At 34.3% G+C, this 25,781-nt stretch overlaps 2 protein-coding genes across 11 annotated transcripts in view; one reads left to right on the top strand and one right to left on the bottom strand.

Annotated features, from left to right (window-relative positions):
- Positions 1-16,319, bottom strand: part of LOC129792167 (alkaline phosphatase-like) — a 531,254-nt gene extending 514,935 nt beyond the window's left edge. The window contains exons 1-5 of one of the 2 annotated variants that reach the window (XM_055830971.1): positions 15,937-16,318; positions 15,469-15,794; positions 12,264-12,456; positions 11,479-12,152; positions 10,390-10,982 (exon numbers count right to left, since the gene is read on the bottom strand). In XM_055830971.1, coding sequence (XP_055686946.1) covers positions 10,629-10,982; positions 11,479-12,152; positions 12,264-12,456; positions 15,469-15,794; positions 15,937-16,021 — 1,632 coding nt within the window. In that variant the 5' untranslated portion in view covers positions 16,022-16,318 and the 3' untranslated portion in view covers positions 10,390-10,628. Of the gene's footprint in view, positions 1-10,389; positions 10,983-11,282; positions 12,153-12,263; positions 12,457-15,468; positions 15,795-15,936 lie in introns of those variants that run through there. The other variant, XR_008750787.1, reaches the window with a different exon arrangement.
- LOC129791777 (peripheral plasma membrane protein CASK) overlaps positions 1-25,781 on the top strand; it is a 251,442-nt gene that overhangs the window by 69,709 nt on the left and 155,952 nt on the right. The gene's annotated exons all lie outside the window — the stretch shown is intronic.

Here is a 25,781-nt window from a genome sequence, read left to right as displayed (position 1 = left end):
AAATTTTTAAAATATTTCTTTGCGTAAATTAGGAGATAGTAAAAAATCGAATCTAGACGACACAAAGAAAAAAAATATCTCAATGAGCAACTCAAAGTTTCTTTCTAATTAGAGCACGTTTTGCGATTAATCCGATTTTAACAAGAATTTTCTTGCATTCAAACCAAATAGCAGTCGCGGAAAATATTAGCGGAATTAATTTTTAATTTCTTCATATCTGTTGACGGCAGTAGGAGTTTTTAATGAATGAAGACACGTGACTTTCTCGGGAGATTTTAGTGCTCAGAGTAAGGTCCTAAAGATGGTCCTTTATTAGGATGATAGGATACTTGAATAATACATAATCTTTCAATGAAATCAAAATTCATTCACAAGATAATTAGTACTGCCCCAAAAAAGCTTCTTCTCACAGAAAAAGCTTCCTCTCTCCGTTCGTCCTTTAAGTGAAAGAATCAACATATTTTTATGTATAATATTTGACCTTTAAATATCCACCATCTACCACCATTTAACATCCGCAAAATTGATTACAAAGGGAAAAATTTTAATTAAACAATTTACTCTTACTCCACATTATTCTCACAAGTCCATTTAGATGGTGTAATTTATGCACTTACTTGTTCTAAATGCGGATGACAACAATAAAGTGTTGGAACGTTTTAATTTTCTCACACTCTATAATTTGTGATTTTCAAGTTATGCTCCTTTTTAGTTAAATCCCGTTCTGCTAATGAGTTGCTCAAATGATATCGTTCAACACTGTCAAGTTGGGGACTATGTAGTATTTTGAGGTAGGTATAGGAGGGTATTATCTAGCTGCTGTGTCTACTTTCCTCCTTTTTGCCCCATCAACCATTTATATATTGAGACATTAATGGTGGGAGAGTGGGAAAAGCTTCAAACTATGTAATAATATGCTTTTCACCCCCCACCCACGCCTCATACAAAAACGTGGGGAATGAGAGGGGGTGGGACTGCAAAAGTTGACGGGGAGTAAACTTTAATGAGCAAGTTAGGCGTACGCTGGTATATAAAATGTTAATTACGTACATTAAAGCAACACAAACAAATAAATTTGGCATGTTACATAATTTCATGGTGATGATGTTATCATCTCATACTCAAGTAAACTGTCACAGACTGTTCAATGGTCTTCAGAATTTTGATATGACATGGGTGATTTCTTTCGAGATGGAGGGGGTGGGATTCAATATATTGAGAAGGGTTGAGTGAGATGCCTTTTAGAGATGATTTTGTGGGAGAGGAGAGTGTATTATAAATTCTCCACTAAATGATTCTGTCACAATTTTTTCTTCTTGCGAATGGGGCTCAAGAAATTTATATTGAAGCCTCATTGCCCTCCAATCTGGTGAAGATGGTGATTATTTTCATCCATCTTAGATTGACATTTTCAACACAATCTTGTGACATTTTGGTCCATTGATGGGTTCTGTGTGCATAGTAAATAAATAATTTATTTGATCCTTTTTTTTTCAAAACTGTCAACATCACAAGGAATATTTAAGTTTCTCCTAAAGATGAAGTGAAACCACTACATACTAAGTAGTGTTGTTAAAATCTCTGCATTTCCTTTGCAGAGTATACCCCAGTCAAAATGTAAATTGTCTATCTTTTACTAAAGTTTTCTTAGAAAGTTTTTGACAAACTCCAAGGACTTTGTTCTTTGTAGGAAGAAAATTGAGTCAACCATAATATACAACCAGCATGAGACATTACTTAAAAATTATGTATATATGTATGTAAAATGTTCATGCCCTAAAGTAGAAGGAAAAGAAGATTGGAATGATGGATAGCGTGGAGTTTTCTCTTGTCACTCATGGAATATTGTGAAAACAATGGTGGAGTCCATTTGAGAAAATGCAGCGCTCCTCTTTTGTTTTCCATTCATGGCGCAAACAAGGACTCCTTTCCCTGATAGAGTGATAGTCATGGAAGATTGTAAGACCGCAGCCTCCAGCTATGAAATCCGATAGGGCAGTGGGGATATTTGGTGAAAGTTAAATTTCTCAGGATATGATAGTCCTTTTGTCTTGCCATATCAAATACAAGAAAAAAAAACCTCAAAACTTGGTATGCACAACATTCTGTAATTCAAAACTCCAAATGAAACTCTATGATGATCTGTGAAAACTTTATAAACTGCGAAATAGTGATGAAAATTTAATTTTACCTATAGCTGGAAATGTTACGAAACGTAACAAAGTGGTGTGGATATTATTTCTTGGGTTGTAAAGCAATTTAAATTTGCAACATTGTAAAGATTTACTTTTTGGATAAAATTTACACCCATGAAAGACTTCTAGTTGGACCTAAATCCCTATTTTATGAAGAATAATTATCGTTGAGTTATGAGGCTGTAAAATAAAAACCCTTTCCGCGATAAATAATGGCACAATGCTCACAGTGTGTTCAGTGGAGAATAGATTTAAAGGTCAGAGTTGATATTTGTGTAGATATGATCATACTTATTTATTTTTTATGTAGGTATGTTGGTGGTAGCTCTTTAGGAGTGATATGGCAACTCCCTCAGTAACCTCTACTCTCTGTTTCAGAGATAAACTGTACTGGTTTAGTGCTATATAATTAATAATTAATTATCCACATTGATTAGAGCTCAATCAATTTAAATGATTGACCTGCAACTGATTACTAAATAGGCAATTCTACTCTAAGACTATCCACTCAACAACCCTCTTCTCTCTCCTTTTCTATCACTGCCTATCTGTCTCTATTTACTCCTTACCTTTCTTCTATTCTATCGCCTATTTGAGGGTTTGTAACATGGGGGTAGTTGGCAACCATTACAGTTACAGCTGATACTGAGTTTCTCACTATACGAGCAGGTTAACATTCGCTGAATAATTATTCAAGATGGGGTAGATTCGGATAAAAATCTTTTCCGACAATTCGTAAGTTATAAGATTTTTGGTATTCCGGGAAAAATCTTATAGGATTTTGACATTTTCCTTCTATTTTTATCGTATTTTTGAAGGAAAATTACTTTTCCAGGCCTCTTCAGGGATCTATAGAATGACAATAGAACGATTTAAAAACGATTTTAGTTGTTAGAAAAGATTTTGTTCCAGAATCTACCCCGATATTACACTTCATACAAGTTTTCTAGATAATTAGTTTTCATATCTAAAAGATTTAATAAAGATTTCATTCAAAATTCTTTTCCTTAATTAAGAATTTTTCAATATAAAGAAAACCACGTGAGAGATCTAAATCTATCCAATTTTCTCAAAGCTAATACAACTCTGTCGTTGGATGTGTGCATAATGAGAAAATGAGAAAATGTAATCTTTTCCTCTAAATCATGTTTCTTCGTATGAATAAATGAGTTTCATATGGTATTGTGTTACACGTATGTATCCCCAGGTCTATATTTTGGGATGTGGCTAAATAGTCTTGCTAAATTTAATTAACTGGTCTTTAGGGAATTTCTACAAAAGTTAATCTATGAGTAAAACATGACAAAAATATGCCCTGTGCATGTTGTTTTTGTTTTGAAAACATCATTTTTTACGATATTCTCTACTCTATGCCTCTGTGTCACCCCCGACCACCCATCTGAAAGGAAATTACAAGATATTGTCACGGACTATGTGGGAAAGGGATGCGATACGATGAACTACAACACTGTTACATTAATGGTGGCACATTACTTGCACGCGTGCCTCTCCCTGAGTGAGGTAGAAAAAAAATGACAACATTTGTTTTATTCATACAAATAGCAGAGAGTTCGGAGATGCCACAATTTTCAGATACACACAACAGTGTGATAAAATCTGGGAAAAAATAAGAAAGAAAATGGGAATTTAAGGAGCTTTCTCCAGAGAGTTTCCATATACTGATTAATCTAGCACAATCGGATAATTTCGATCAGTTTATGGACGAAATCGGTTTAAGGTCAAAAAAGGAAGATTTTTTTTATATTAAGGTACTTCACCTAAAAATGTAAGGGGAGCGTAAGCAGAAAGATGGTTCAAGTTTTAAAACAATCCTTGGAGCAAGCCTAAGTAGCAGAGAAATTTTCTTTAATATTATTATGGTAATTATTCACATGGAATTGTAAATGTAGGGGAGACCGGGGTAAAAAAAGTCATTTTAGAATTTTCAAATGCCAATTTCTCCGAAGTTATTAATCGGAAAAATCGGAAAAAATTAGGGTGGAAAGCCCTATACACCTACAATATTTGACAGTAATTTGGAGGTTATGTGATCAGTACTTTGGGAGTTAAAAAAGAAAATAAATTTTTGGCCCATTTCCCAAACTTTTGCGTATTGGGAAAAACGCGTTTTCCGATAATTTTCCCTTAGTAATTTTCCAATCTGATAATTTTTCTCACTACCTGGGTTAGTGCAGAAAACGTTGCCAAGGTGTATTTTTCATTAACTTTTAATGATTTTTCTGTACAATTATTTGAATCAAAACATACCCCTTGGGGTAGATCGGGTCAACCCATGTAAATCATACGGGAGATCGAAATTTTCGACATATTTTCTATCCATTTCTTGCAAAATGGCGTGATTGAGAAAATCACAAAATTTTCTGTTTTAGTGCGTATAAAAGTGAAATTCCTTGTCGCGGATCAAAAGGTGAGAAGTTTAGCTATCAACTACTATCAATCTCTCAGGCGGAAAATCATTGGAAATGTCGGAAAATTCGACCGACTTTATTTAGCCAACTGGTGACTATATTTACCCGCCGCGTTTAAAAAAAGTCAGAAGCGGAAGGGTTCAGGAAGAGCTCGAAAACTCATATTTCCCGGGGAGATAGAGAAAAGTGGTCTGAGACAAAGTTGTAGGCAAGGAAATTTCCTATAAGAATGACCTATCGAGGAAATTTTCTTGCCCTTGGGGAATCCTGCAGATAAGGATTTATGCAAATTGACTTTTTTTACCCCGGTCTCCCCTACTCGATTTAGATTTTTTCTTCATTAATTTGCCGTTAAAAATGACGAATTTTAACCTAAAAACTCACAATGAGGTTATCTTCTTTACGTGAGTTTAAGTTCTTTATTTTGAGACTTTTATTTTGGGATATTTCGTATCTGTATAAAACAGTTGATTTTGTAATTAAAGCCAAAATCTGTGTCAATGTGGGAAAACTTTGGAAAATTTTTCTGCATCACTAACTATTTTCTACTTGCGTATTTATTTACATTTCAATGTGAATCCCTCGAATATTCATTGCTGCCCTATTTCGGCCTTTGAAATTTAATAATCAAAGTTGCCAAAATTGGTTTTAAATATTTTGATATTTTTGTTTTATTCTATATCCATTACAAAATAATATTTCAATGGACAATATCTAAAAAACGTTGGAAATCTCCCTCCAAAAGAGGGATAGTATTATAAATTACAGTGAAAGCGTTAAATCTTTTATGTCAAACACACAGAAACAATAATTCCAATCAAATTGATGGGGGGTTTATTGAAAATTTCTCTTTGTAAATAATTTACATTTTGGCAAAAGCTTTGTTTCAATGTGAAATATAATACCTATTCTATAAATTTTTAGACATTTCACATTAATGTACCTACATTTTCACACAATGAGTGATTGATACCCTGTCAAATTATTATTTTTTTCCTTTCAAAATTGCAATTTTAATGGCATAATTTCAAAATATTGAATGCAATGGCAATCATTACTAAACAATGGGGGTATATTTACTAAATAGAGGACTTTTGTCATTTAATGCAAAATGCTGGTACACTATTAATTTAATTAGGATCCTCTTGTGGTCCGTAGCAATCATTTGCTTTACTATTTGTGATTGACTTAGGATTTATTCAATTAAACGCGAGGGGGGTGCGTAAATGTATTTAAAATCCAAACATTGGACTCATCAGTTAAGTGTAAATTTTGCAAAATCCAGATGTGCGTGAATTTGGTTTTTGTGCAAATATACGGCAAAATTCAGTGGGATATTGAAATATTTTAAATCATTTTATATCCATTTCTACACATTGGAAAATATAAATCATTCATATGTAGCATTTTGTAGCAACAATACTCTATGAAATTGACAAATTGATTTGTTACGTGTTTGAAGAAATATTTGTGATGAAATTGGGAAACTTTTGCTATATATAATAGAGGTTATATGTATGTAAAAAAAATCAGTGAGTTTCCATTTATTTCCAAACCAAAAATATGTACAATGTGCTAAATTTCAAATACTATGTACAAATAAATTTAAAGCAACAAAGAGAAATATAGTGGTACATTATATAATTTCAATTTGCAACCAATTAATAAGTGACATGTATATAGCAACGATTTTCTACCCACTTAAATGTGGCGATAGATTTAAATACATTTTACTATTTTGCAATTTACATCCATTTCCTTTCGGTGAAATGCATTTAGCAATGAAATTTTCAAATGTCCAACTATAGTTTGCGCGGGGAGGGGAGTATTTGTTGGGTTAATAAATAAATTTAAAGGTTACATATAACTTCAGTATTCCATAATAAATTAAGTAAATTTTAGCGTGAATTGAAATCAACTGCAGCAGGTGAATGGAAAAAGTGAAAATTCAATGCAAACCGTCCAGTTTGAGAACATTTACATAGGAATTATTAAATTTTTGATATTTATATTTATGTTACGGTGTTAAATACCCTTCGCGCGTACAATTCCAAATGTATCCATCTGACAGCAATGGCAATTTAATAATGTGTCAGCATTTAGAACTGTGGAATAATTGTTCAGTGTTTTGGAATGGAATTTGCTAACTTGGTCGGTATGTTTGTCTCACGGATATCGTAGGGGTGTGGGGGTGTAGACAGGAACGAAAGAGGAAAGTGGACAAGTGTCTGTTCTGCACCCCCACATCTTACTGCCACCCCCTACACAATCGTCAGTTACCATCTTGCAATGAGTGGATCGGAATTGAGACAATACAGATATTGCCACCCCATGTCTTCCGTTACCACAATGCTCGTCACATCAGACATGTTCAGGTAAATGTGATGTACTTTCTGTGTAACAACCACCTAATTTATTTCCTCTCCACTTGCCATGAATTGCCATGAAATTGCTTAATTTTCATTAACCCGCCCCAAAACTTGATTAACTAAATGCTGAAAGCTTGCTTTATTGAATATTTTACAGCATAATGCTCTTGGCAAAATATTCACCATGGCTTCTAATATGAACTTTCTGATTGTTTCTTCAACATTATTGTTGAGCTTTCTGCACAAAAGGAGTGTATAAGGGGATAAATATTATGGAAGATCAGGAACTGTGTTTACCTAGAGCTCTAACATAGGGATTGTTTTATAAGGTGTTCTTTAAGAATTTTAAATTAGGATAATATTGCTTAAATTCGGCTTCACGAGAACTGATATTCGGATAACTTTTTATCTCATGGAATGAATGAATAGAAAATCTCAAGTTGTGGAAAAATTAAGAGGAAAAATCTTAATTTTTGTCTGAATTTAGAGGCTTTATGAAAAATTATTTGAAGAATAGTTCGGAGATAGTTGAGAGAAGAAAAAAACGACGTCTTAATGCACTTATACTTTTCGGTTTATTTGAAATTATTCATCAGTCTCTAAAATACTAAATAATGCGTTTTTTTTATTTTTATATTAACTGAGCTGGGGTGTAATTGACTATTAATTTAAGTTTTTTTTTTAAGAATTAGGCCTTGGTTTTTTAAGCAGAGCCTAAGTTTTTTAGAGCCAGGCTTTTAAGGTTAGATTAGGTTGAATAGTAGCTAAATGCTTTGTTTTCGAAATAGTTTTTTCAACTGATTGATCGAAGAAAAATCAAATGAATATTGGTTGTCTTCGGGCATTGAAATTCATAAAAAAGCATCCAAAAATGCATTCAGCAAGATTTAACTTTAAAAACTGACCTTAGAAAAACTTGAACCGGATTTTAAAATATTAAGCTTATTCTGATAAACTTAGGCCTAATTTAAAAACTCTAGTCTAGCCTAGGAAATGCCTAGTTTAAAGAACTTAAGCCTAGCTTTATAATATTAGGTCTAGCCTAAGTAAAATTTCAGATATCAATTCGCGGCGGTAAAGGTTTAAAACAAAAAAATAATGGACTAAGCTGAGCCTAGAAAAATTTGATAGTTTGAACTTTTCCCTAAAAGCCTATCTGTTTTCTTAGCTCTGGTCTCTCTTAACATTTAGCAAGAGTCAGAGTCTTTAATACTTTATTGCTTATTTGAGACTTGTATATTCTTACTTAAAACGTAAATTTAAAATTTCCCTCATTTTCATGAATATTCCGCACACAATCCATAGTTTTTACCCCTTTCTTTCTTATTTGATCTCAACTAATTTAGCACTGACTTTAGCCAAAAATCTTAAACAGAAAATTATGGAAAATGTAGGTTGTATACATAGTTACAGGAAAAATCTCAATTAAACAGTTTAATAACCATTTAATAGATGGAAATGTAACATCAAAAGCTTTCAAAATTTATAGAGCTTATGAAATTAGTGTAAAGTAGGCATACAAGAGACGAATTGCTGAATATTCTGCTTGCTACAGTGCATCTTTTGCATGTGAAGAATACCGCAATAGTTGAAACTTGAAGCACAAAGGAGCTTATGAATTACTTATACATACAAGTCATATCAACATCTATTAGTAGCGCTGTAAATGCTGAGAGTCCTAGGATAGGGCTGTGTAATTCTATAAATTCATTTTGGCGATATTTGGAAGTTTAGTTTAATGGAGCAAAATGGTACCAAAACCACGATTCACTGTATTGTTGCATTTGCATTGCTTCCTCTCATTTTGATTTTGGAGATTCATTCTTGAATTTAGAAATAGAATTTAGATCTGCAGCATCATTGACTAAGAAATTATTCTTTGTGAGTCTTCTATGTGACTTTCAAAAAGAATCTTTTTACAATGATTTTAAGCTTCATGTAAAATATGCATTGCAATGATATATATTTCTTTCTTATTTCAAATTAATGTAGAATTTTGTTGTTTTACAAAATGTCATGTCTTCTGTTGCTCTACTTTAGTGCTCAAGGCGTGTGTAAAAGATCAGAGTAAGTTTGATCTGCTAACATTTGCAGAAGATAGTCAATAAATTTTACAAGAAATCTTGCAAATGGAATATATGTGAAAATAGCTTTCCAATTGCTCCAGGACTTTCAGGAGAAACATTTCTATTTGCCTTTTCGTCAAATTTATCGATACAATTTCTCCAATATTATGTATAATTCAATGTATATTCTTATACATAGTACATATATCCTTGTGTATGTAAAATAGTGTCTTCGGGTATTAAATGAAAGTTTTTGATTTCATTGTTACATTTAATATTGAATCAAAATCAAACAATGTTGCACGTAATCTCCAACTTTAGATACATCTCTCTCTATCTATAACTTATTCTCAAGGGGTTTAATTGAAAATCCCCCTACTTCGCTGTAAGTGGATTGATTTCTATTCAGAATACGTTCAAAAGTCACAGAAGAGTCACACAAAGAGACATGCTGTGCTCTTGGAGAATATGAAAAAAAGAGAAACATGAGAAGGGTTTAGAGTAGATTGGAATGGGGGATGGGATACAGCAAACTTCCGAATTGTATGCTCATGGAGGAAATTAAATTTTGCGTTTGCAAAATCAATCAGTCTCCTTCCTTTTACGATGTAGGAAGAAGAGAGCATAGGTAGTAAGAAAAAAGAAGAAAATGTCTTCTAAGGAGAACAGTGGGAAAAAATAATTTCTAGTTTCCCACAAACTTTGATTATTTACTTCTTTTTCTAATATTTTCTTCATGCTTTTTACATGCTTTAGTTTTCATTTGACTTCTTTCTAAGTCTGAAAATTATTTTTCTGCCAATAAGACGGTAAATAAGGCCAGCTTTTGACTGAAATGAATTCTCTTTGATTCAATCTCTAAGGAAGAAAAAGCTCATACAGAGGCATTCAATTTTATATAATTTCGAAAATCTTTGCAAAAAATGAAGAAATTTTAATTCAAAAGGCAAATGTGTAAGGGTTTGGAAAATGGCATGAAAAAGCATTTTCCCGTTGAGATAGAGAAAAATCGTCTAAGACAAAGTTGTAGCCTGGAAAATTTCCTATAAGATAGTCAGCATGGGAAATGTCAAATATTTCCATGGAACTTAAGAAAAATTATCTCCCAAAAATTCACCGTTTTACCCCAGGTTCCCCTATTAGTTACTGAAAATAATTAAACAAAAATAGAGATTTTAATTCCTTTTTAAAATCTCCCAATAAACTTCGTGCTTCCTCCCAACAAAATCCCCACACAGGAGATTTACTTACATAACTATGGGGGTGGTAGGGGGTGGATAGCAAAGCAAATGAAGAGAAAATAAGGGAAGAAATTAACTGAAAGGCAAAATTTAAATTGAATAAAATCCATTTATTCCAATGCAATTAACATTATTAATTCGAGAACTTAAGTACTAAATGTACTCTCTAATGATTTTTAAATGAAATAATGCAATATGAGGGTAGAAAATAAATATAAAAAAAATTGATTATTTGCGAGGATATAGCAGAGATACTGTGTGATTTGATTTTTTTTATGCTGATCCTCAAATGGTGGGCTTTGTTTGTCGCTAATTGATATAATTGAATTTAATGAGGCTGCTCATCCGTACACGAATGTAAGCCATCGCCAATGCATGCAGCATAGCCAATCGCATGGGGAATATAGTGCTGTTCATATGTTCCCGTAAAGATATGTGCCCAGGGTCCACTGGCATATACTGGCACATCATCCCCACCATGGGTCTCCTCTGCGAGTGGTATTGTCGATGGGAATTCAAATGTCTGCCTATGCATATTGAGTCTGAGTAAATTTCTCCTTCCACCCGTTTGTTCTTCGTGCATTTCATATCCTGGCCCATTTGCATAGCTTAAGGTGGCATAAGGTAAATGATCCAGTCCTATTTGGGCGTTATTTATGCCCAAAATATCATTTCCTCGACTCTGTTGACAAAGTGACATTGAATGTTGTATTAAATTTTGTGTAAGCAATGCCCTATAAGGAATTTGTGGTGTTAATGGTATTTGATATGAAGTCAAAATTAGGGGAGGAAAGGGTCATTTTGTTATTAAAATTATTTCTGTAGCTTTCTTGGGAAAAGTTGGAAAATTCCTTACAAATTATTCTTTTAGAATTATTTTCTTTGGAATAATTTTATGTTCTTAGAGGAATTTTAGAAATTTTAGTTATAAAATTTTTAGAAAAATCTGCAAGTCTTCTCCACTCTCCTCTATTGACACTACGTAAAAAAATGGTAAAAAATATTCTTAAGATTTAATGTTCAGAAAGAAAAACAAATCTTGACCACAAGACAAAGGACAATTTAAAAAAATCTTTGATTCCCTTCTTCTCTTAAACGTTGCACCCACAATGAGATTTCCCAGATATTTCCTTTTCAATTAGAAAATCAAAAACAAAACAAAAAAAAAGAATACTCACAGAATAACCTGCCATCGCCATGGTATGAGAGTGATCCGCACTCACGATGATTAGGGTATCCTTTTCACTTGTCCTGAGGCGTGCATGTTCGATGGCCTTTGAAAATTCAATGGTTTCATCCAAAGCACGTGCAGCTTGGGTTTTATGGTGTCCATGATCAATTCTACCACCTTCAACAAAGAGTAGGTACCCTTTGTCATTCTTCTCGAGCACATCCAATGCTTTGGACACCATTTCCGTGAGGGTGGGCTTCTTCTCGGCCTCATCCTCCAAATGGAATGGCATGTGCTCATTGCTGAAGAGACCAAAGAGGTAGTCAACGGTGGCACCATTCACCTGTTGGAGTTCTTCACGTGTCTCCGTGTAGCGTGCTGCATGTTTTCTGTGGTGACGTTTCCACTGTTTGATCAAATTTACACCATCACCACGCGTTCCGGGTGAACCGTCCACATCGGTCTCCCATTCCGGCAAGAAATGTCGTCGTCCACCGCCCATGATAACATTGAGGTTCTCACCAATTTTCCCATGGATCAATTGCCTGGCAATGTCGGTGCAAACATCAGGATTTCCCCCATCTGCTATGAGCTGACGATCATTTTCCCAATTTCGATTGGCTGAGTGGGAGTACAGGCCGGCAGGTGAGGCATTTGTAACTTCCGTGGTTGTTACGAATCCTTGGAGCGGGAAGGGGTTTGTGTGTTAGCGATTGCAAGGTCCCAAACACTTGCATACTAATTTTCAGTGGGTGTGTGGGTTATTGAGAGGGGTGGTTTTATATCACTCACCAGTAGACATTTGATTTCGTTGAGCCCATTCGGCAATTGATGCAACATGGTTAGATGTTCTATTTTCTGCACCACAGTCACTGAGGGCCACTGATGCGGTCACACCGAGGGTGGCGTAATTTGCCTTTACTCCACCTAAATATGCCGTGGCTGAGCATGCAGAATCCGCGACTTGGGTATTAGCGCAGTATGTCTGAAAATACGGTGTGATCAGCAAAATGTTTAACCAGATTAATCACAATTGCAATCTCCTACGAAACAGGCCCCTCATAAGCACATTTCAAACCGTAAACATCTCAGGGGTGATTGCGAAAGGGATGTGCTATTGTGCCCTAATCAATAATTCCCCCAACCACCACTCTTATACAGTGTCGAGAAAAATAATAGGACCACCAATATAGGTTTTAAATGTACCCTTGACTTCAATCGCCAATATCTCAGGCTGTGGGAGACAGATTTTGAAAAGTGGCATAGATTCGGAAAGCTACATTCATCCCCTTTCCAACGATGGTAGATTTTCGAAAATCGGCCCATCCGTTCAATTTTGGTAGATGATTGAACAAAAAGTGGCATTTTTAGTATAGGTCTACTTGAGCGACTGTCAAAAATCAGCCCCTCAACGGATTTTGATCACCCCGGCAGTTTTGGACAGGGGAAGAATGTAGCTTTCAGAGTTTTTTGAAATTTTGAAAATCGGACACCCAGAAAAAAAGTTAGACGGGTTTTTGTGAGTGGTCCTATTTCAATAATTTAAGGGTTAAAATGCTTCCTAATTTACACAAAGTTTCATAACAAATTTTTATTTTTTTTTTAGGAAAAATTTATTTTCGCAAGCTATAAGCCTTTTAACTTTACTCAATTAAATTCAAATTATCACTTAAAAAAAATAAAAATTTACAAAAACTTGTTATGAAATTTTGTGTAATTTCACCCTTAAATTATTGAAATAGGACCACTCACAAAAACCCGTCTAACTTTTTTTCTGGGTGTCCGATTTTCAAAATTTCAAAAAACTCTGAAAGCTACATTCTTCCCCTGTCCAAAACTGCCGGGGTGATCAAAATCCGTTGAGGGGCTGATTTTTGACAGTCGCTCAAGTAGACCCATACTAAAAATGCCACTTTTTGTTCAATCATCTACCAAAATTGAACGGATGGGCCGATTTTCGAAAATCTACCATCGTTGGAAAGGGGATGAATGTAGCTTTCCGAATCTATGCCACTTTTCAAAATCTGTCTCCCACAGCCTGAGATATTGGCGATTGAAGTCAAGGGTACATTTAAAACCTATATTGGTGGTCCTATTATTTTTCTCGACACTGTATATCCCCCTGTGCCACACTGTGCGAGGGTGGAAAAGTCTATGGGTTATTCTGGATAACGCTTGATTGCTATTAGAGTTAATCTCTCAAGCCCTCCCGGCCAATCAATTGAAGAAGATTTTTCTGGATTTAATAATATTGATTGGAAAATTCTAAATAAATTTTATTAAAAGATATTTTTTTTAGAAAAAATTTGTAGGATTACCCTAATAAAATACGATTGGTTTATTTTTGCGGAAATTACGCTACTTAACTGGGTTCTATTGACTCCTTGTTTAATTAGAGATTTACAATTTAATCTCCAAATACCGCATTATACGGAAAATCACTGCATGAAAGTAAACAACATACTTAACACTTTGCATGCTAGGCGCTAAATAAGTTTGTTAAGTACCAGATGGGGTCTTTCAAGGACCTAGCGGGTTTTTCACGAATTCAGAAAAATGTTTAAATTACTTTTAAAGGGGCCTTAAATGAAATATTCTTTTTCCCGTTATTTAATTTTCTTTTAAATTAATTTCTAATTTGAAAATTTATTTAATTTTATTTCTTTAAGGGGGGTCTCTTGAGAAAATTGTTAGAATTTACACATATTTAATGTTGAAATTTTTGGGGGTTTTTCTTAAACCTGGTTTTCCAATGTTGGTTACATTTGTAGCCTAATTATTGAAGTGTAAGAAAATCATTTTTCGCCATCTTAGGTGCGACGCCATCTTGTGATTTTCCGTCTTTTCCACAGAACTGCCATAAAACACAAAGGTAGGTTTTTCTCAGGATCTACTGGATGGATTTTGATGGGGTAAAAAGCAAATGAATGCAGATTTTGATGTACCAGAATTTTAAATTTCCACTCTGGAGCTGAGAAAAGTGGAAAAACGTCAAAAATATCTGAACAAAAGTCACATTTTTCCACTTTTCTCAGCTCCAGAGTGGAAATTCAAAATTCTGGTACATCAAAATCTGCATTGGTATTTCCTCTTTCATTTGCTTTTTACCCCATCAAAATCCATCCAGTAGATCCTGAGAAAAACCTACCTTTGTGTTTTGAGGAAAATCTCAAGATGGCGTCGAATTTAAGATGGCGAAAAGTTATTTTCTTACTCATCAATAATAAGTCTTTAAATGTGGCCAACATTGGAAAACCAGGTTTAAGAAAAACCCCAAGAAAAATAAAAACATTGAATTTCACCAGCTCTCAAAAGAGACCCCCCTTAAAGTAACGTTAGAAATTAATGATTTTTTCAGATTATCAAAGAATATATTTCGATCAAAGAAATCTTTTTATTAGAATGTTTTAATGAAAACAAATGTTGTTTATGGGTCAAGAGGTGACTTAACTTGGTAGTAAAAAGGTTAATCTGGAATAATCGTATGATTTTATAATTTTGATTACTCATTCAATTATAAATATACAATTAATATAAAATGTGAATGTATAATCAGCAATACACAAAAAAAGTTTTTCTTTTAACTCAATTTTTGTTAGGAAAATTAAAGAAAATTGTTATGTACAATATCGAGAAAAATTATTAAATATTTGAAAGCTTTAAGAAGTTCATTAGTAGTTCTTCTTCTAAGTATTTCACAGTTTTTTCAAATATGAAAAATCATAGACTTTTCCAACATTTTCTTGGAATAACCAATATTTTCTTCTAAGCCCCAAAATTATTAATAAATTAATTTAATTAATATTAAAGAATAGTTTTGATTGATTTCAAAATAAATCTTTCAACGTCCTTATTTCATAACGTCTTTTTCATGCACACGATGCGAATTGTGCGTGATCTTACTAATAAATGCAATAAAATCGCAGAAAATGGGCATATCCGGGTTAAATAATATTAATATAGAAATAGAAATATTGAGAAGATTGAACTTAATTACCTTCGATAGGCCGGAATAAGGGAATTTATCAAATGACAGCTGTTGCTCCTCACCCCCATTGTATACGCGACTTGCGGTAACAGTTGCAATGGACATACCGTCCCCAATGAAGAGAATAACATTCCTCGCCATATTCTTGTTGAGGTGATTTTTTCGTAATTGCAACTGGAGAATATTTTGTGCCATATTCGTCCAATATTCACCGTGTGTCTCCATTTCGGGTGCTATGAATTTCAGAGGGAGCGCTCCACGTTTAACACGTCCATTCTCATTTACAATTCCATCATTTATAATAGGCAATTGTGGGTGCATTGGATCATATTCACCTGTGAATGGGATGGATGAGAGGTAGTGAAAAGGTGTGGGGGGGTGGTGATGATGTTAATCAGAAAAATTGATGGGGTTGTGTTTTTGCGTTGTTGGCGGGGGCGCATACAGCAGAATGGCTAATTAGGTGTAGAAAATTACCTTTGCCACCAACTGATGCAGGTTCAGTTAAACCAGCACAGGTGAACACTAGGAGGAGGACAATTCGATACATTGTCGCGCACATTTGCTTTTACACTGGGATGATTAATCTGTGGTGCAGGTAAAATCCCAGTAGGGGGTGCACAATGATGTTGGGGGGCAAATTTGCAAATTGACCTCTTTGAGGGATTTGAAAATTTCGGTGAGCTTGCCTACGAGACAGGTGGGGAACACTCAAATAATCCGAAACACTTCCATTTGTTGTGGAGGGTGGCAACACTGATAAATACGTTAAAGTACTTTTGATGTGAATTACTCGAAAGAGGCGAGAGTGCTGTCAACGTGAACTACTCAACATTTCACTGTGTAATGTGCTATTCTGCCTTACAATTTTACCGCTTTTATACTCACAGAGTTTGTCAGCGCACCCGAGAGATTTATCAGTTAACCAGAGTGATTGCATCATGGGCGCTCTTCAAAATGTCTACAAGCTATGATTTGTATATAACTCCCAGTATTCCATTCCATACGATGATCAAGTTCTACGGACGGTATATGAAGCGTGTGGTGGCCTAATTTGTTATTGAGATCTCAAGTTCCTCATGAAGACACTGCGTGAACATCCGGTCTGAACTACATATTTGTAGATATGACTCTATTTTATTATTTTGCATGACATTGCTGCAAAATCGACGCAGATCCCAATGACGATTTATTTTGGCACGATTGAAAGAGTAAAAATTAACTTTCATCATATCTCCATGACGTCCAAATTTCTTATTATTTTTCCATTAACCCATAAATTCAATGCATTCTGCAATACATACATATGAATTATATATAATTTATATGTAGCAAAACATTGAACTTTGCAATCGCTTTTTCTCCCCTTTTTTCTGCAGATAATTATAGCTGACTGTGGCTATTTTTGCACATAAGCACAGCAATTATAAAATATAAAAAGAGTCCACTCACACCATAAAACCATTGAACTTTGACACTGATTGTGTCGAACATGAGACAAATTCCTCCGACGAATGATGAGTAGCTGTTTTTCAGCTGTTGACATGACGATCATCGGTATTGTGTGTGAAAGGAGGTGATAAGAAATATTTGGTATATACACCGCAATATAGTTTATACTCTCTGCTCGCCTTGCTATTCACGAGACATTTTCCTTATCACCACGTGAACTTCAACACTTGGAGGCGTGTATGACTGCCCCTTATCAACTGTGTCGCCTGCTGCTGGCCGAATTTAAACATCCACAAACGCTATCATTTCCTAATACCTGAAGGTTGTTGTGTACCACTCGTGTTTTATATGATGTGTGAGCGCTAAAATTGGCACTATTTCGCACAAGACTTGACACTAAGCTCAAGTTTTATGACCCCTCATTTCTGATGTCTCAAAGATTACACTTTGTTAGTTATTGCGATGATATTGATGTAGTTGCCTACATGAAACTATTAAGTGAAGAACAGTTGAAGACTAGAACAGTTTGTACAAATGTAGCGTGTCGAAAATTATTTTTCTAGGATGTATAGTTAGAGTCTACCTTTTAAGTGACTCAAGAGTACTTCAAAGGATCAAATTTAATGCTGTATAATTTTTTTTATTCAACAAAATATTGATTAAGCATTATATCAATCATTCTTTTTACATTTCAAAGAAATACATAAGAAATCTTCGAATTTTGGGACAATAATTCTATGGATTCTATGACTTTACAATTACAAGAATACTTTAACCCTTAACGACCAAATGTGCGAAGTCTTATAAATAATTTTATTCGTTGGTACATGCGCTGAATCATTATTCAAGGAAACAATTGGAAAATCTCAGTGAAGACTCTCTAACTTCCATTGGAAAAAATTTTCCCAAAAAAGGCAATAAATGACGTAATGGGCCTTATTCAGCGACCAAGAAACCCTTGAAAATCGCTTGAAATCTTGAAATTTCAGTACAAAATTAAAAGATTTCAAGGGTTTCTCGGTCGTTGAATTAGGCCCAATATTTGCGTTTTTGCCTCATTTTTCGCCCAGAAACTTTTAGGATAAGAGAAATACTTTAAGAACTCGCAGAATCAATCAAAACAACCTTCAAAAAACTCTTCTTAGAGCAATTAGTAAAATTACTAACAATTTGACTGTGGTCCTTAAAGGGTTAACTCAATTAAGAGCGAATGGGCTATATTAAAAATTTTATGCAAAACAGGGGGTGGACAAAGCCCTTTTTTACCCGAACACAGCAAATAATGGCGGACGGTTTGTAGAAAAATTAAAGGAAGAAAATTACGTCATTTTTAATATCAGTTTTAGTGCATTAATCTTCGTGAGACACCCCTCAAAAGCTTACAATCGATATAATATTAAATTATCTATCCAGTAGTGGTGGATTTTTTCAGATTGAAGCATTTTCCTGGGTGTCTCAGCGAGTGATCAGTGAATTCCTATGGAAAGTCAATCATAACGCGTCCAGTTATTAGAGTTGGTATACCACAACGCGGATGGGTCAGTCTATGCGTTGTAATTTAATTTTTAAGTAGTATTAGTAGGCAAAGTTAATTTTTTTTATGAAATTCATCAATATTGTTACGGTGGCATTTAAAAATGCCCCCCCCCCCAAAATGAAGAGACTGCTGAATAGAGCATTCTGCCAAATGTTCCACAGCTGTGGGAAAAATCTCTCAGGGCCGCGCCAACCAAAGTGGCATCCATTACCGAAGGGCGGAAAAGGCGCCATAAACGCTCTCGGAATGACCACTTTGGGGAGGAATGCGCAATAACACCACCTGGGTAAACAGGGGAAGCGCAAAGAAGATCCATTAGGGAGGAATGCGCAACGAGCTTACCCTTAATAAACCCAAGGCGGCGTAAGAAAAACACCCCTTTGAGGAAGAACTCCAGCCGCTCACACGTGTGCAACATTTGGCAGAGAAAAAGCATCAAGAGCAGCAGAAGAAGTGGAAGATCGAGTTGGGAAGGAGCAGTCGAGGAGGACAGAGCGTGGCGGATTGCCACGAGTGGATGAGCTCCGCATTGAAGTGGAACTCTTTCCAAAACGAGCAACCCGAGAGCAGCCCCAGAGCATAAAGTGAGAAAGAACTTATAGTGCGAAAACGCAAGAACATAAGGACTCATAGCGGGAAGAAGTCCCAGAACGTTAAAGTGCCAGAGACTCACAAGTGAAAAAGCCTAAGGGCATAAAGTGAAAAAGAACTTATAGTGCGGAAACGCAAGAACATAAGAGTGAAAACAAAAGGACTCATAGAGGGAAGAAGTCCCAGAACACCGAAGTGCCAGAGACCCACAAGTGAAGAAGTGCGAGAATCCTAAAGTGAAATTCTCGAAGAACAACAAAGACAAAGCAAGGAGCCCCAGCGAAGAGATCACCCAGACATCCAGAACATCAAGATACCCCCCACCCCCCGAAGAGACAAGACCCATAGTAAAGCCGTAAGCACTGTAAGGTTAAATAAATAAATTTAGTGTTTGAAGGAAAGACCTCAGCATTCTCAATTGATCATCGTCTGTAAAAACTCCAGGGCTATCCCCACGACGGGGGGCGGGAATGGACCCCGTCGTAACAATATGAAAGATAAAAATGCTTATATCTTAAGTTCTATTAGACCTACAGGAATTTCTTGACTAGTTCTTGAAAGGTATTGAAATAAGCTATAATCTAACATATATTTCGATACATTTCAAGGTCACCTTCAGAACACAAAATGGCGGATTTATGTTCTACCAAAACAGTTTTTTGCACTTTTCGTCCTGAAAGAATGATTCTAGAGGTTTCTGATGTTCTAGAAAGATGTAGATAATTGCAAAACCTTTAATTTGATACTAAGTTGAGTTATATCGGACAAGCGGTTCAAGAGATATGGCTCTTAGAACTTTTCAAATTCAAGAATTTTTCAAATGGCTATATCTTCTAAACGGCGACATAGAATTTCTTCATTTTCGGACTGATGAAAGATATTGAGTCAGGCTACAACATATCAAAAATTCAAGGAAATCTATGATCGGGATTCTGAGATATTGCCCCTTAAAGTTAGGCAATTTTTGTTTTTGTTTTTAGCGGCTCTTGCGGATGTTTTTGAAACTTGAAATGTTCTAGACAGTTGTAGGGCTTCTCAATACCTTTCATTTGATACCAAGATGGTCAAAATCGGTCAAGCCGTTCTCGAGTTATATCGAAAAAACACTTTTTGCTTAAGGCCGCCATATTTGCTAAACCGCTTAACCGATTTTCAAGTATGAGTTATCGATGAAAACGTCTCACTGAGCACTACAACATACTAAAATTTCAGATTTCTAGCTATAAGGGAAGTGGTTGACGGTATTTCAAAATGGCGGACGGCGGCCATCTTGGATTTTGAAAATGCGAAAAAATGAAATTTTACACCCACATTTCTCTAAAAAACTTCAAACCGGAAGTCTCTATCTGTTACCGTTCTCGAATTATAAGGCAAAGTTTGGACCAACGGAAGGCCGGCCGGCCGGCAGGCCGGCCGGATCAAAAATTTTCCACCACCATTTTCGTAATGTGGGATATCTAAAACGTGCTTATACTAAGTTTGAGCCCGATCTGAGGTGGGCGGTTTTTCCGATGATTACAATACTTGGTATGCCACGATTGTGGTATACCAACTAATAGAGTCTTTGCCTACCCCCTGATGCAAAATAATAAAGAAGAACATTTCCTAACAAATAGGAATGAAAAATCTGTGCTCTAGAAAATTAATCAGAATTATCGTACAATGAGGAAATATTTAAATCAAAATATTTAACAGTTCCTGAAACCCCTAAATGAACTCTTAAATATACAATTAGGTTTATCAAGCCTATATATTTACGTTTTATTACATATACTATATATTAATCATATCTAAACCGAGAGCTTATTATTTAGAATGATTTGTGGTAACTGGGAAACACTCAAAATATTAGTTAAGCATCCATGGGTGCTTTTGTTCTAACAATGAACTAATTTTATGAACCTATGTACTATTCGGTTAGTATTCAGTTGATAGCACTAATGTTGGTCTGAGAATAGAATGGATATCGTATTGTGATTATCCCCATGTGAATTCATAAACACATAACATAATACATAAATATGTTTGTAAATATGTTCATATGACGTGCTTAGGTTTTATTATTATGTAAATTATTATAGCAAGTTTTCTCTAATTTTTTAGAACTTTCATTAAAGTTTTGAAATGTTAAAAAATTAAATTTTTGAATAAAGGAAACTATAAACCACATTTTAGATTTATTTACAAGCCTCAAAATTGCATTATTTTTGACTGATATTAATCGATTAATTTAGTTGAGGTTTTGTTAGTAAACAAAGGTGGTAAAGTTATGGTTAACACGACAGGTGTTAAATAAACAATTAATGACTTTTTTTCAGAATTTATTATGTACCTTTCCAACACAACCGCACAGAAATCTATTATAAAGTTTATTTGAATAGTTCCAGCTTATCCACAATTGTAGTATAACGTCCCAATAGTTCAAACTTGTGCGTTTTCAAAAGTGAGATTGGGGTTTATGGTATAATAGTTCCCTACATGCTTGAATTGATACAAGACAAAGTTCATGAAATACGTACATTTCATTGACTTAATAAAATGCTGTCTCTATAGCAGTAAATTGTGTCAAGACACTTGTACGTTGCCCAATATTTCTCATTGAAAGTTTATCCTCTCCCCCTTAAAACTTGAAGTTATTGGCATATTGAAGATGATTTAGCCCTCTCATCAAGGGCCGTGTTGCCGCATATTTGGTATCTATTTCCAATAAACTTCTAAATATACATAACTCCTATTCAAATAAATTCTTATGTGTGGATACCCCATATGCTCGCTCATCCACTTCTGCCACAGCAAGCTTTTGAGAGGGCTCCGGGCTTTTTGGATATATGCGCATATATAGTTTACTCTTGGGCAGACAAAAGGGTTTACCCAATTTCAAATATACTGCCAAAGTGAGATTTTCGTCAATGGGCTTTGCAATGGTTTTTCGGAGAGGTGCCACGTATGCAAAAGATCAGTGATTTTCGCAAAATACTGTACTCAATCACACGTAAAAGGAGGGATGGATTCAATTAATAGGAAAATGTAGTTGAACCGTGAAAGTCCTTTTATATGAAGGGTGGAATTTTGATGCAAAGGGTTGGGTATATCACCAGATAAACTTTACATATAATATTATACATAATGTGAAATTTTAAAAGGAAAGGGGTTTTTCTTTGCGAAAAATATCCCGCTTAAAACCTTTTGAGAGAAATTCTTTCCATCGCAAATACCTTCCGTTCGTATAAAGGAGACATTGAATTTAGCATGGAGAAAAGCTGAACCCCGCTCAACCTTCTCAATCCATACACATCCTATTTGGGAATGTTTGAAAATCACCTGTGGAATTTTCAATATTATTCTTACTTCTCTCACAGACACATTTTATATGTGTATACGGTAGTGTGGTATAGGAAAATTTATGAGAAACTATGGCTTTTCAAATAACCTTTGATGAAAATCTCCCGGGATGTTCACAAAGTCACATGGAGATAAAGTAAAGGTTCTTAATATGTATACCTTATTTTTATGTCTTTTTTTCTTTATTCTTCTTTCAGGTACGTAATATCCTGTCACATAAACCTGCATTTTTGTATATAAATCACAAAGGAGAAAAGGTAAGTATTCAATAGCTCTTTTGTCATATTTGATGAGAAAAGTCACTATAAAATGAAAATTAGGTTTTGGCATTTTTTTTTTTAAAGGAAATTTCAAATGAGTTTAATTTCCATTTTAAAGATCTGCGTTTGAAGGAACTATCAGAATTAGGAATAATTTGATTCGCAATATAATAGAGGAAGGTGAAATAAATCTGACCCTTCTTATTTAAAGTTTAGGGTTTACTTTTTTAAAGTCTCTTTAAAGATATTTAAAATGAAAATTAATTGATGAATTTTTCAGCTGAGAAAGAAAATTAAATTGTTCAAAATTAAATTCCCTCTTGCATTCGATTAAAGTAAAAAAAAACCGCTCAGAAGGTTCAGGAGAACACGAGAAAATTTATAATTATACTTTCCTCTTCAAGAGAAATATGTAAATTTTCTCATTTGTTCTTTATTGGATACCTATGCTGATAGAAAAATTAAAATATATTAATGCTTAAGGAGAAAAGTCGTAAAAAAATCAATAGATTTATGAAATTCCCGTTTTTCTTACCTGTTGAACTCAGAGAACCAGGTAATGGGGGGAAATGATGGGACATAGAATGTATCTTATACCAACTCCGCATAGTGCCTATATAGGGGGATAAATGTTTATTGCAATCAATGAATTGAATAGATGGGTTTTCAGTCAGTGTGAAAATAGGTAATAAAGTATGCTATCAAATTGAAAGATTAATTATATTTCAAGGTGGTGCGCGCAGTATGTTGCGAATGGGAAACAATAAACTGTCAAAAGTTTTGGAGAAAAATGAAACGTGCACGGAATTTAAATAGCCAAGTTAATGCAGTTTATGTACATAAGTAAAAGTTTTATGTAGAACACTGTTGCCTCCATGCTACAACTTTTAGTTCCCCTCTATTACATAACAAATTGACTTTGGCCCCCAAAATAAGATGTATGTGTGTAGGTCCATCTTGTATTACGTAAAACTTTTTAGATTTTCTCTTAGAACTATATAAAACAACTTAAATTTGATATGTATCATTAATTTTCAAATTTCACAGGTCAAAGATAAATTAAATAATTGCTCAAATATCCTGCACAACTTTTAAATTATATTTTGGATAATTTTTGGGGTGTTTTATTACGTTATCTTACCTATTATGGTTTAGAATTAATTTAACAAAGATGATCTGAATTTGATATTTTGCACTGTGAGCTCATATAAAATGTTTAAAGCTTTTTAAAAAAGCTTTGAAGTCATATATATTTTGCAATAGAAAATTAAATAAAATCGGTTTTAAACCTTCTCCCCTATCAGATTATATCGCAAGATGTAGTGTGTTATTTGTGGGGTGAATTATTATATTTGGTACGGTTCAGAATTACATTTAGATGTATGAACATTTTCATTTGCATACATACATATATTTGGAGCATCATTGTTCAAAATAAGTAGGAATATCAAAGCTGTGAGTATTTCCGATGAATTTGGTGGTTATGACGAGAACCAATGTATATACATAGAGCCAGATATGTATAGCTATGTATTCGCTTTTCGAATATACTCCAAAATGGAATGGAAAGATGCAATGGGTGGAATTACAGGAAGACAACCATAGGAAGTACACAGTATTGGGTCTTTCTTGTGAACAATTCAATTAATTTTAATGCCTCGACGCCGTTTGCAATGTAATCCTACAATAGCCATTTATTTGAATTATAGCAATATTTTAGGGAAGTAAGGAATAACTTGTGAAAGGAATAGGTCAAAAGGAAAGGCAGAATTTCTATTGTTATAACAAATACAACCCCTTATACAGTCGAATTTTATTGGGAAATTTATTGAGGAAATTTAGTACAGTTTGCAGTGTACATGTACATAATTCTTTTATTCCTTGCTATATATTTTTTCAACCTTTTTTTTAAATAAATTATTTTGCCTATTATATTCTACTTTGTTGTGAAAAAATCACATTATTTATAAAAGCTTCGTGATGTTCATCCCTTTAATACAAAAAAAAATAAACATTTTCCCTCTATATACTGGGAAGTTTGGGAAATCCGGAAAATCATGATGAAATAAACTGACAGAGTGTTGGAGAGAGTTAATTTTTTTTTGGTAAAAAAAAATTATATTTCACCCCATACTCTGGTGGTGTCTTTCATTAAATGTTTTTCATCCTGAATGTTGGTTTGGATTTTCTCTGGTTTACCACTAATTAATTTTCCACCCTACCCCCATCTCTATTTTTCCCCCTTGGTATTCTATGACCATAATTAGTATTTCACACATTGAGCTAATTTCCTCCTCCGGATGCTTAAACAGCCTTTTAACATTATACCTTGTGTACGTATAATAAATAAAATAGAAGAAAATTTTTAGGTTGCGTGTGATGTATGTTGATAAATTAATTTTCATTTAATTAGTGAACTTTTCTCCACCATATAAATATATTTCAAAAATAAAAGCATTTCCATTCACACAATGAGCTTGTGTGTGGTTTTATGTTTTTCTCAGATTGAAGTGATTATGGTTTTGGTTTATTCTTTATAAGGTTAGGGGATAAAGGATCTCACCAATTTTCAAACATTTGCTCCGAAGAATAAAGAAAATTTTCTTAGAAACAAGAATATAGAAACATGTTTATTTTATGAAAATTTTCCATATGGGATTAATGGTAAATGGAGAGAAATTGGACAAGTTGAGCACAGTGGATTTTTTTTGTCCTCTGTAACTCCTACCTTGTCTAAAATATCCTAAAGATCTGTGATTTATGTGCGACAAAGCTCTGCAAAGACTCTTTTAAAAGTTTAGAATGTGAAATCTGGAAAAGTTTACTTTCAGTCCCGTTTTTTCATGCTGTTTTGTACTTTCCCACCTCTCCATTGTCCTTTCGTATTTGCTCGTAAACAAAGTTTCAGTTTGTCGTATAACGTGGTACTTTAGCACTTAGACGGCGTTGGCACAACACATGTCGTTCAAGTAGAAAATATTTAGGGTGCAATTAAGGATGGGAAAAATTTGAGCAACATTTAAAGGTTGTTGCTTTTATAAAATGAAAGCAATGTACTTACGAGCGATTTCATTGAGAAAATGAATTATTGAAAAAAAAAGAAAGAAAATAAAACAAGTAGGGGAACGTGGCCCAAATCG

This window comes from Lutzomyia longipalpis, chromosome 1 (assembly GCF_024334085.1).
Source record: "Lutzomyia longipalpis isolate SR_M1_2022 chromosome 1, ASM2433408v1".
NCBI classification, from domain to species: Eukaryota; Metazoa; Arthropoda; class Insecta; order Diptera; family Psychodidae; genus Lutzomyia; species Lutzomyia longipalpis.
The sequence above is the reverse complement of the archived record's forward strand: the minus strand, read 5'-3'. Positions and strand labels throughout refer to the sequence as shown.